General features: G+C 40.1%; 1 protein-coding gene across 1 annotated transcript; it reads right to left on the reverse strand.

The window, feature by feature from the left end:
* Positions 1–934: 934 nt before the first annotated feature.
* Positions 935–12,553, reverse strand: LOC306874708 (hepatocyte nuclear factor 6-like; the record flags this gene model as incomplete). Its single annotated transcript, XM_079424917.1, has 2 exons — positions 935–1,239; positions 11,500–12,553. The coding sequence occupies 2 exons, from the start codon at positions 12,551–12,553 to the stop codon at positions 935–937; spliced, it is 1,359 nt and encodes a 452-aa protein (XP_079281043.1).
* Between the last annotated feature and the right edge of the window lie 289 nt (positions 12,554–12,842).

Genomic DNA, 12,842 nt, shown 5'->3' on the forward strand with positions numbered 1-12,842 from the left:
CATTTTGAATTGTGTTTACCCCTTGTCCACTTTACTGGATAAACAAAATATTTGATTTGTCAGTAAGATTTCAGTTGCATGTGGATGTAGCATTTTGTAACAAATATTTCCATATGTGTTTAAAATGTGCCTCGTTGTATTTGGCTGTACCTGTCTTGACATTTGGCCTATTGTCTACCTATACGGAATGAAAAATATTCTATTCATAGTTGAAATATCATAGGTCGCAGTCTGTCGAGATCAGCAAGGGTGCACCGTTTGCTAAAAATGGTCCAGTATTTTGTCCCCAGACTTGAAGACAGTTGTTGACTGGTTTGCTTGTTGCATTACGGACAGTTTGGATTATAAGAACGCATGTTAACCACAAGTGCCATGAAACATCTCAGTCTAGCCCTCCATTTCCATCTGTGCAAAATAAACCGTATGGAGAGCCATGCTGGGCGAACATGCGAGTCCTTGTTGTGGGAGCTCGTTCCATTTCACCTTCAGTAGAGGTCGACGTCCTTCGCTTTTCTGTCCGTATCGATTAGTCTCTCAATTCATTAGCTTAGCATATGATCTGAGAGCCTCAGTGAAACAACTGGCCATTAGGGAATTGTGCCGCCGTGGGCCCGAGAGTGATGATGCAGGTGGTGGCTTTCTTTGACAACCTTGCTTGAGTAACAAGCCTTCTGTGCTGTGAGCTGCGAAAGTGCTTGTTTGTCGCACAAACAGACCATTTCAGCTCACTTTGTTGTGGTTTATGTGAATATAATGTGGTGCTTTTCCACATGGAGATGTTTGGCTTGATTTCATAACAGTCCCAAAGTAAATGGTTGCATTTAACATGAAACATCGCCTTTTTTGGCAGCAGTGGGATTGATTGGCACGCAACGGATGACTGTGAGGTTGGACTGATCCAGTCTCAGCCGCCCAGGGGAAAAGGGATTTAGATTTAAGCCTTGGAGAAGGTGGTGGCCGAGGTACCTGGCTGGCTGGGACTGGCTACATGGCCGTGATGGTGTTCCTCATGCCAGCGGTCAACGCAGCGGCGACGTGCGTTCATGAAGAAGTTGCTGACAGTGCTGAGTTCCAGTCCCAGCTGCTGCGAGATGGTCAGCTGCATTTCCTTCGAGGGTCGCTTGTTCTCTTTGAAAATGGCGATGAGTGTGCGGCGCTGCAGGTCGGTGAAGACCAAGCGCTGCTTCTTGGGTGCCATATTGCGTTCTTTGTGCTGCTCCTGTTCCTTACGTTTGCAAGCTGTGGGGATCAGGAGGATGAACAAGAAAGATCAGGGGAAGGGAAGTGGACAAAGAAAACGGAGAAGAAAAAAATTAATTAGCCTCGTGTTTGCTCTACATACTGAAATGCCCTATTTCAGAGCAAATTCCACAGATGAACGGCTTCGCAGTGAGTCGAAATGTTCAGACTCTCCTGTCTGGCTGTGGATTAATAGTGATTTAAGACAAATCCATTCTATCTCCCCGGAGGTCAAAAATCATCCCTTTAAAGAGAGCAGACAGAGTAGGCCAGCGGTGAGCACCTCAGCCTGGTCGTTGGAGACACTGCTGTTTGATTCAATATTAATGCAGTTTGGGCTCACAGTAGGAGAGCGAGTGACTGGTATACAAAAGTAGGGGTCTTTGTGTGAGAGAGAAAGAAAGAAAAGTGAATGAGAGAGAGAAAAAAAAAAAGAAATAATAAAGGAAAGACGCAAGGGGGGTATTGACTCATCCTATTTTAGTGTGTATGTGTCTGTTTTTGGAGGTGGGTTCGTCCGCAGAGACTTCGGTCTGAACGCCCCTCCAGCAGGTCTGTAGTCTGCGACTTCAAACAGAGGCCACCGGAGGGCACCAGACCTAAGAGAGGCAGAGTATTTTCGAACTGCCTTTAACTCACACCACCACCTCCCTGTATACGTTTCTGTCCTGGCAATGCAGAGAGAGAGAGATTCTGGCTGCCTACTTGAGGGCAGTAAACACTGTGAGTGTTAAAGTGTTAGGAAACATGAGTATGCCAAGAAATGTTTTGGTTCGTTTACAGCTCACATAATTTTACTATGTGCAAAGGAAATCAAATGCATTTTACCAGATTATTTTAAACATTTTATATTTATTTCGACACTAGATGTTTTATTATTGGTTTGTTTTCCAATGCACTCACAGACCTTTTGCTTCTCTCAGCGTTTTTTGTGAATGGATCGTTCATTTCTTACCTCCGTCGCCTCGATAGCCTGTAAAAGCAGCAGCTCTTTGCGTCTTACTCGGTCTGGGTGCATTTATGCAGTGACTGGAGCCAAACTGTGGTGCCATGTATCTAATTACACTGAGCTGAGGCCCATTGATCACGTCACCTCTCGCAGTCAAATCTGTTTACTACAGGCGTCTAACTGCCTGGACCGCTCTATATCAGCCACTCTGCGTTTACACACGAGCGCATTGTATTAAATGCATTGTACACTTGAAGTGTACCGTTTAAATGTTGACGGTACTTTAACGTGCCTATAATTGTTTTTTATCTCCTGAATGATGAAGCTTTAAAGCTTTTTAAATTGTAATGAGTCGTCTGTGTTGCTCGACTGAAACAACTACGCCTAAAAACGCAAACCTCAGCGTATCTGACGCAGACGACCTTTCAGCAAGATTTACTGGAGGCTTTTGTTTTTGAATGTCATTTGATTTTTGTCAGTGGTTTTCAGTACTCCAACATTACAGATTTTTAATATTTATATCCAACAAACTTAGGCTGTGTTTGGTGTTAAAATCTACCAGCAGGAGTCGCTGGCGCTATTCCCTGGTGTACACGGTTTACAGGCGTAAGATTTTGTAATCAATATTGATCGATCGGTTGGGAAGGGGGCCCTGATTACTGAACCAAGCTCGGCGTAGAAAAGGAGAAAATCGATAGCTGCAGACTTTAGAGCTACAGTGAGCAGAGAGTGGGACAGAAGCAGAAATATATTGTACAGAAAGAAATAAGCCAATGAGTGACAGAGTGAATTGAAACATTCGGATGGGATTTTTGACAGACTCTCTTATTAGCACGTTTGATAAATTTAACATTTTAAATAAAACCAGACTGACTGTAGGGCTTCTCTCTCTCTCTCTCTCTCTCTCTCTCTCTCTCTCTCTCTCTCTCTCAGTAGCCTATGATATGATCTATAAAGATTCCATATGGTCTGTATGGAAGAGCTGACAGAGTCTTGTTCTGCTTTTTAGGACTATAGAACGTTATACAAACTTCATATTTACAGCTGTTATTTTTTGTCATTTTGTTATTTTAATTAATTAAGCAAAACTAAATATTGAAGGATTTTCACCTGGCACCTCTTCTGTTGCAGGTAGAGCATGTGTGCATTTTCGTTTTGAAAAGGTTTCTTTTTATATAAATTTATTTAAGATTTTCAATGCTGTCATACAAAGAAATGCCTTTAGGTTTTATTAAATTGCGTTGTGCCTTCTCAAGTTAAACGTAAAAATGTGTTGCAGTTTAGCATCTTTAAAAAAAAACATTTGACGGTAACAGGGTTTACAGTTCTAGTCTTGTACTCAAGGTCATGCCACTATAGAAAAATCATTTTAATATTATATTTCTTAATAACCATTTTTTTTTTAAATAATTATAGTTACCTGTACAATATAATGATAACAGAGTTACTGACAAGACAAAGTGATAAAACGAGAACTTGTGGATGTGTGGAATTGTGGAATTGAAAGAATGTGTGGAATTGTGGGCCCGACATTTAAAAAAGAAAAAAAGGTAATAGTAAGGAAGAATTCGCAAAATAATAATTTATTTATTTTTATTATTATTTATTTATTTTTGCGTATGATAACAGGCTAGCTAAAGTTAACATTACCTTTTGAACATGAAAGGGACCCCCTTTAAATAAAATGACTCTTAAGATGTTCATGTAGCCTATACGCAAATTTCTAAGTTGGTTAAACCCGACTCTGAATTTTTCTATGGCTGTTTCATGTTCTCTAGCAGGGCAGTTTCTGACTTGCCTTGCAACACACCAGTGATAGCGGGGTAGGCCTGTTGTGTTCAATACCGGTCGATAAATCCGTAAATAATTCGTTTTTGAAATTCATTTAATCTAATTAATTATAGTTCCATGAAAATTGTTCTGGTAATGAGCCAGAAACTTTGGTAGGCCTGCCTTGTACCAATGGGGCGCTTCGAAATAATACCAATTTAATAGCGCTGCGTGCTGTGCAGTGTGGGGAATGACAAATGAGGACACACTGCAGAGTCTGAATAATGACTAATAAACACAGCTACACGCGTCCAGAAAAGCTCATTTATGTATGGCCTATGATAATGTTAATTAGTCTCGACATTGGCCAACCGCAGGTATGTCTTTAAATTACTCCGTATTTACCGCAAATGTATGCCTAAATCTTATTTATTTTTAATAAATGAGGCTTAATCTATTCGGCTATGTAGAAGTGCGTTTTGTAATGAGAGCACTTAGATTTAAGTATAGGCTATTTCTTATCTTTCTTTTGTCATTTGATTTTTAAAATGCTTTTTTTTTATTATTGTATGGCCCAGGGGATTAGGCTATAATGTTCATTATGCTCATCAACTATGATTCGAACAAATGTATATACATTGTAGCCTACAAATTCAGTCTATAATAGGAAATAACTGACTCAAATAACGAGACTGTTTTAAATATGAAAACAAGACTTAGAAAATAACACATTATGCGTCCGTTTCTTTTCTTTTCTTCTTTTCTTTCTTTTTTTTGCCATATTTTTATCTCCTAGAATATTGTGTTAACTGGTATAAGCTGCTCTTGTAAACAACGTGCTCAAGGCTCTCTCTAAATACTCGACTAAATTTAGTGTAATGCAATAAGGAAAGATCAGTATGCTAATGTTGGTCATTTGAAATAACTCAACCTGTTAAGAAAGTCGGTTATTGAAGCCAACACATGATCGCAAATCATTAGCCATGAACTTACGTCAGAATCTTTGCGTTGACGAAGAGAATATTGAAGACATAAAAACAAGGAAAATATAAACAACATTGATAAAATGTTATAAACTAGGCTACAAAGTGAAGCGTATTGTGCAAGTATTTTCGGTGTGCGTGCGGATGATTTTTTGGAGGGATCAGGTTTTTTTTTTTTCTGTAGTTTAATATAAATCTTTCATGTCCGTAGGCCTGCTAATGATATACCGATTCGAATGAAAAGCGTTCGATCAGCGTTCTGTTGCTATGGTAAGTAACTTTTGTGGTGACTGGAAATTGAAAGGTATAGCCTATACATTTACATAAAAGAACAATAGACTTCTTGACCTTTGATACTTTAATGACCTTAACTCTTGCACCCTGAGTGCAGTGTATAATGACTAAATGAGCAAATTATGTTCTAGTTTCAGATTGTTATCAGTCTTGTATGTTCAAATCTTACTAATCCTTGTCATATGAATTATTGATATTGCTGGATACAGTGTGTGTCTTTGGAGGTACAGTGAAATGTAAGGGGTAAACTATAAATGTATACTAGCCATCAAAGGCAGTCATACATGTTTGAAGTATAGGAGTACATTTTGCTTTATAGGCCCATGACAGGTTCATGTCTTTTGAAGGTTAAAGTTGGGATCATCATCATGGCTAATTGGAACTATAATAACGGTTCAGTCCAAGGGTTCTCGACTTCACAAAGTCTAAATAAATAAATGGTGTCTCCTGTGAAAGCTGGAGGTGTATGTGCACTCTCTTGGATTTCAAGTGGGAGGACTGAGGGAGTGCAAGGATCGATGCCTGGCCGCGCCGCTCAGCCGACCAGTCTGCCTAGGATCAATGCATAGAGTGTGGCTGAGCTGAAGTTGGGAGCGGAGTGGCTCCCATAGAGGCCTATTCAGCATTGTTAAAAAGTCAGTGTGTCATGAAATTGCCCTTGTATGAATATGAATTGCTTTCATCAGCAACTGGGGTGCATTTTGCATGAGTATGCACGTGTACAGTCGAAATGTATTTAACATCAGTGCAATAATAGAGATAGAAATGTGGAAATCTGAATTCATAATGGATAATCTGTCTGGGTTTGGGTTGGGAAACACTACAGCTGATATGTGGGGTTAGTATGATGTGGGTGAGGCTTGTTGTCACTCTAGAACATTACTGAGGTTACACCTTTTTCTGCTTTTTTTCCAGTGGCCTGACTAAAAAAGCACGTGACATTAAAACGTCTCTCACCTTTAAAACAACCCACTGGTAGGCTACCATTTCTTTAGGATTTATGGATTGATTTTATCTTTCTCTCTGATTTGATTTATTGGATGTCCGCAGGTTTTATCGCGTGACTTGGTGCTAATCTCAAAGGTCGATGTTTTGACAGGCCAATTCTGCTGAGTTAGCCGTGAAGGCGGGTGGTGGGCGAGGTAAAGGGCCAAACCTGTAGGTTAACTACTGTACAAGTTAGTACTCAAAACATTTGTTTTAAGAACTAAGCATTTCTTACTCCTCTCATTAATGTTGACAGGATCAAAACACAGGACTGTTGTGGTGAGATCAATAATTGAACGGTCTAATAAAACTGTTGTTTAAGTTAAACATCCTCTCTATAGGCATATCGACACATTGGCATGTGTTTGGTTGTAAAGACTGCTTGACCTGCAATTACAGTGAAGTGAGTTTAAGAGGTCTGAAGGGTTGAGGGACCAAACACCCTCCACAAAGTCTTGAAAGAACATTTAAAACCTCTGAAAATACCACAGGATTGATCAATGGGTTTAATTTCTTGTGTGGACTCAAGCTGTCATTGAACATACTCAACTACAGAAAAAAATATTTTTATTAAACAATTTAAAAAAAAAAGATTCCAGTCAAAACCAAAACGTTTTTTTTTACACTACTTCAGTTGTACTGGTGATCTGATCTAGAGAACTCATGTTGTAACATCAAAAACAATATTTTTTTCATCTCTGAAGAACCATATACAGCAAAAATGGTTCTTGTATGGGCTTTCTAGGAAGGTTGTCCTTTCTGGAATCTGAAGAATCATTACGATCTTTATTTGTAAGACTGTAACTTCAAGGAATATTTCAAAATGTTGATCAACTAAAACTCTCAATGATGCTGTACCACTAAACAATGTTGGGCTCTGGGTATCACAGCTGTTACAAGTTGGTCTGATTGACTAATTTGGCATGTTGTGGGCTCAGTGCGTGTGTAAATGTTGTAATAGCACCAATAGAGTCACTACATTGTTAAATGGCCCTTGATGCCTCAAGATGACCAGTAACCAGCCAGTGTCTCAGCCTCTGGAGGGAACATGTGGTTTTGAATCTAACCACACTGGTCAGTTTTTTTATGCACTAGGGTTAGGTTTTGTTGTTGTTATTGTTTTTGCCAATTAAAGGTTGTGCATCCATATATTGCACACATATAAAAAAAAAAGGAATTTAAAAAAACTATTTTTGGAATTATGTTCTTATATATTTGCCATTATGAAAGACAGTTGACCTATTACATTGTCAAATTGTAAATGCAAATTAATTAAATAATTAAAATGATTTTGCACTAGAAAGATTTGCAGGTGTTCTTTAATATGATGCGACCAAATAGAATACCCTAACAGGCAATGTAAGAAAAATAACAATTTGTGTTTATAGCGGAACTAGATTTCAGGTCACTCTAGGATGCATCAGATAAAAGCATAAAGTAAAATATATTTACTACATGCCCAAGTGCTTTGTGCCGTGACTCAATCGAGTTGGAGGCGTTGTTCTGTAATATAGCTATGATAAAATTATTAAATCCCCCCCTGGTAAAATTTAGTAGTGACGCAATGCAATTTAACCCTTTGATGCTCTCCTCCTAGGCGGCACGGTCTCTTAGCAATTTGATTTAAAGGTCACTCTCTCCTATCGATCCATTTTGGCGGGCGAGCACAGAGATTGATCATGAAAATCTAAGCTCGCGGAGACAGTACTGCACGCATTATAGAGCAACAGTGTTAGATCTTATGGTGGCGTGTACATCTGTTCTTTAAAATAATTGAGGACTGAGTAACATGAGTAAGAAGCTAGTTTAAGATATTACATGAGATACTGCATGTTGTCTGTCATAACGGCATTTAGGCTACTGTTGCAAATAAGGTTAAAACATCACGATGTAAAGTAGAATAAACACATGCCATGTGGACATAAATCTAAATATGCAATGGCACCTACGTCTCAAACAAACTACATGCTCATATCCTCGTTGTTTGCGAATGATAAATTCTTATATTCGTATGTAGGCTATGTATTGTTTTATATAGGCTACAAGTAGCTACGCCTAGATTAGAATGATTTTTGAACAACCTTTAAGTAACAACAAGAATTGTGATAAATCGCTATTCACTAAACTGACGCCTACGAAGTGAAGTAGCGTTCGCTTACGAGGTTACCATAGCAACAGTTCTCTGATCGATTTTTTAGATTCCCACATAGACATCACCGTGTTAAGATTTAAAAGAAAAATTAAAAAAGGAGGGGCTCACGCAAAATGAACCTCGACAGAACATTGGATATGAAAAAATACATTTAAAAGTCGACTCCCTGTAAGTCATTAAATAATGAGCATAATGGAGAAACCCTATCTTTAAAATCAGAATAAGGCAGTAGGTCAAAGGGGGAGGGGACGAAAGTGAAGTTTCTCCCATTTGGTTCAACTCAAGCTATTGAAATAGCAAACCGAGCAATGGAAATCAATACAAATTCACTGCTTGTTATATAGACCCAAACTATGATGCGAGACTGTTTTAGTCGTTAGGGCATACACACTGGGGGTCTAAAGATGCAGGCGTAGTCATGGAATTTGCTTGAGAGTAGAAGATTCTCTTCGAACATTCTGAAATAATCATATTTTAAAAAAAAGGCTTCCATGCATTTGTTTACCAAGCAGGTGACCGCATCTTCGTTTTTCACTTCTGGCTCTATCAATTATTAAGGTCAACATCGATCATTTTCTTGGCCTGCCAAACCCCGTCTCCCCTGAAAATGCCTTGATTCGCTAATCCTAAATCAATTGCGTACATCCTAGTGGGCTGGGAACTGGAGGCGAGACTGGAAGTCATTTTGATGAGGAGGAGGATGATGATGATGTTGAGTGAAAAGAAAACACTCCAATACAAAGTGTGAATATATAACATGTAGTACCAATCCTAAATGGATTGATTGCGCTCAATTTCATGCGAGAGATTAATTCTTATCTGTGTAATTTAACAGAAACTGTCATGTGGTTTAAGAAAACAGAAGGGCAAGGTGGTGGGTAGAATTCCCATAAGGATGCTATGCAAGCAATTTAGAGAACAGGCCTTAAATTACATTTAGTTAAAATTTATATAAGAATATAAAAATTACCATCTCGTCGTGGTTTATTGCGTATATAAACACATTGTTTTATTGTGTAGCTTTTCTTTTCTCGCGCTAATGACTACAGAGGAGACTCGTATGATACACAGTAAAATCTGCATCCTTCCAGCTAAACGAAACAGTAGGTAAATCCAGAGTCCAATGGGAGAGAGTGCTGAGCCGGTATAATTGATAGATGTACTGGCTATCTTTATTGATCGCTTTATTGATCGGGCCAAATACATTGAGATGGAGTGTGGAATACAGCACAGATGCGGAGGCGAATTGTTTTTCATCGTTAATGCAATCTTTAAACATTGCACATTGCGCAGTATTTGAGGATTGCACTTTTTCTGTCATATTTACGCGTGACACCTCTGACATGCCATATATACGCTCCTCAATTTGTGGTTTTTTTATATTCTGAAATACTATTTGTGTTTGTTTTAACTAGCATTAGGCTACTGTATAAAAATAATAATAATAATAATAATAATAAAGGACGCTTAAAAAGGACCCTTCAGCGGCCCAGAAGAACACTAAATGATCGCACAGACACGGGCATTTTCACACTAGCCAAGCAGTGCCACGGCATTGATTTTTGTGACTGTGATGAATTTGGAATAGTAATTTGAATTTATTGATTGATGTAGTGAACGAGTATCCCCAGACTCTCAATGAAACACAACCCCCCAACTTCTACATGCGCGCAGTGCATAATGGCTCATTTAAATGCACTTGCTTTTGTTATTTGCATACCATAGTAATTCCTCACTGAGCTAAATTTACTATAGATCCGTACAAGGGCTTTTATTTATAAAAGGTATTATTTCATTCAAAGAATGCCGCGGTTTGTCACATTACAGTTTTAACAGTACTTAATGTACCTATAACAATAGCACGTCTACTAAAAGCTACTATGTAAGGCGTTTTAAAATAATTTATACATGTGAAGTTTATATATATATATCAGTATTTAAAGGGTCACATCATGCATCGTTAATATGGACTCATTGTAAAGTGTAAAAGCTAAGTTGGCCGAAAGACACAGAGTTACTATACATCTAAGTTACTACCTGTAGCAGTATAGAGTTTGTCTTCTGTTTAGGGCAACTTCCTTTTAATAAGGTGTGGAAGGAAAAAAATCTCGGTGCCCAATTAGCTTTAACAGCAACGGCACTTAAGAGGACAATTGAATAGCGTTTAAATCTTTATTTACCAGAACAACTTTAAATGCGCAAAGGAACAATTTACATTCCATTAAGTGCTTTTCTACGGGGCATTGACTGGAACTAAAATATGCCACTATATCCTGGTTAATTGAACCCACAACTGAAATACGACGTGAGGTGATAGGCTTGGACGGGTCAGCGGCCCCTCTGATAAGGAAATGCCCACACACCTTTTTATCCAGTTTTATACATTTCCTTTTGAGTGAATACAAGGTCAAGATTGCAAATTCATCTGTACTGTTTTAGTTTGAAGGAAAATGAAAAGAAATTAAGCTGAGTAGCTATAGGTAACAGGTTGGTGCAAAACTAATTTTTGCTGATGTCTTTTGAAGTCAATGGAATCAAATTATTTAGAAAGAAATGTTTTGAAAAATAAATATCAGTTTTTAATTTTACAGTATTGACCTGCAAGTCACTAAATGATACATTAGGCCTTTCAACAAACCTAAACACCTGCAATAGGCCACGGATGGTGTGTGTTTATCTATTTATTTATTTTTTTTACACAGGCTAACTGATTTCTCTTGCCTTCAGTCTTAAACACATTTTCATAATTTGACAGTGGCTATAATTATATATATTTGCTCAGCAAATATATTATCAGTAAATATAGTCAGTGGAACAATTTTAGATGTCCCTAAAATACTTTTTATTTAATTTAAGGATACACGACTTCTTTGTCTGCTTTCTAAACGTTTTGATCATTATCAACTGTAATTTGATTGTCTTTCTGAATAGGAACAGACACCTTTATGTGAACTGTGAGAAGTCAAGCACAACTATTAAACACAAATAATGTTTGTGGGTCAATGCACAGTGTATTGATTACATTATTGAAGAGTATGGAAGGAGATAAGTGTAAAACATAGATTGTGTGTGATTTGTTTTGATTTCCTCTTTTGTACGAGGAAACTTCAGTGACCCTCACTCACCTGCAAGTCTAAGGGCCGACATGCGCTGGAACTCGGGTTCCTGAAGCCACTTCCACATCCGTTTGAACGTCTCCCGACCTGACTTGAGTTTACTCCAGGGTTTGGGATTCCGCAGGAGGTCCGAGAGAGTTCCTTGAGAGCGACACAAGATCCTCTGGGCAAAGATGGCCTGTGGGATGCTGTACCTCTTTAACTCCGCCGTTATCCGCTGAGCCACCTCTTTAGTGTTGATCTCCTCCACCTGCCCTGACCCACCGCCCTGTCCGCCGCATCCTGCTGCCTGCCTGTCCCGCTCCGACAGCACCGACCCGTTCGCCTGAGAGTGTGAGTGACCGTGGTGGTGGTTAATGCCGTTAAGAGAAGACATGATGCCCGCCCCGTGGCCCCCTAAACCCCGCGCCAGATGCTCCTCGCCGCGGCCGAGCATCGCAGCGTGAGTCTCGAAGCCTCCCGTGGAAATCATCTTGTCGTTCCCCAGGTGAGCAGTCGGGCCGTAGGCGCTCAGAGTCTGTTGAGAATTGTGCAAAGACCCAAGACCGTTAGAAAGAGGCGATAAAGGTGGCCCCATCCCGGACAAGTCTTTGGAGTAGTGGCCGTATAGGTTGCTCATGGACGCGAGGCCCCGGTCATCCCGCATCAGCGTGAAGCTGCCGCTGACGTTCCCGGCGGCGAGACGCTGGTGCGCGGGATGGTGATGAGCGTGAGGGTGCGGGTGGTGGTGGTGGTGAAATTTCTCTGAGACGTTGGATATGGGAGGCAGATGGTGCTGCAGCGGCGTTAGGGTAGTGTAAGTGCTGCTTAGACTCATGCTCGAGTCGCACGACATGGTCATCGCTGGATGCAGAGGACCGGACAGCGAATGGTCCGTGCGATACTCCCCAGCCCCGTCCAGTATCGAGGCCATACTGGACACCATCGCTGACCTCCCGTGCGATGACACAAAGTTCCTATGTGTCGCCGACTGTCGCGCGTGTGGAGAGTTCATCAAGTCCCCCGTTTGATGGGAGTGTGACACGCCGTGCAGATTCCCAATGTTTTCCATTGTAAGTTCCATTGTTGAAAGACACTGTTTCCCTCTCTCTCCCTTCCCTTTCTCTCTCACACTCTCCCTTCCAATAAATTTTAAACGATCTTAAAGCCGCGCGCCATTGATCCCCGAGATCTTCAGTGTTAGTCAATCCAGCATTTCAACACGCACATGTACGTACGCCTGGTGTCCAAACGCTTGTATCTATCGCCCTGGCGCGCGTCTTACTACTGACAGTCGAAGCTGACCGAGTGAGAGTGTCTGCCTCGTGACCGCGCAATATATTGAGATGCGCTGTGCCTGTGTGCACGGGTGC

This window comes from Barbus barbus (genome assembly GCF_936440315.1).
Source record: "Barbus barbus genome assembly, chromosome: 9".
Lineage (NCBI taxonomy): Eukaryota > Metazoa > Chordata > Actinopteri > Cypriniformes > Cyprinidae > Barbus > Barbus barbus.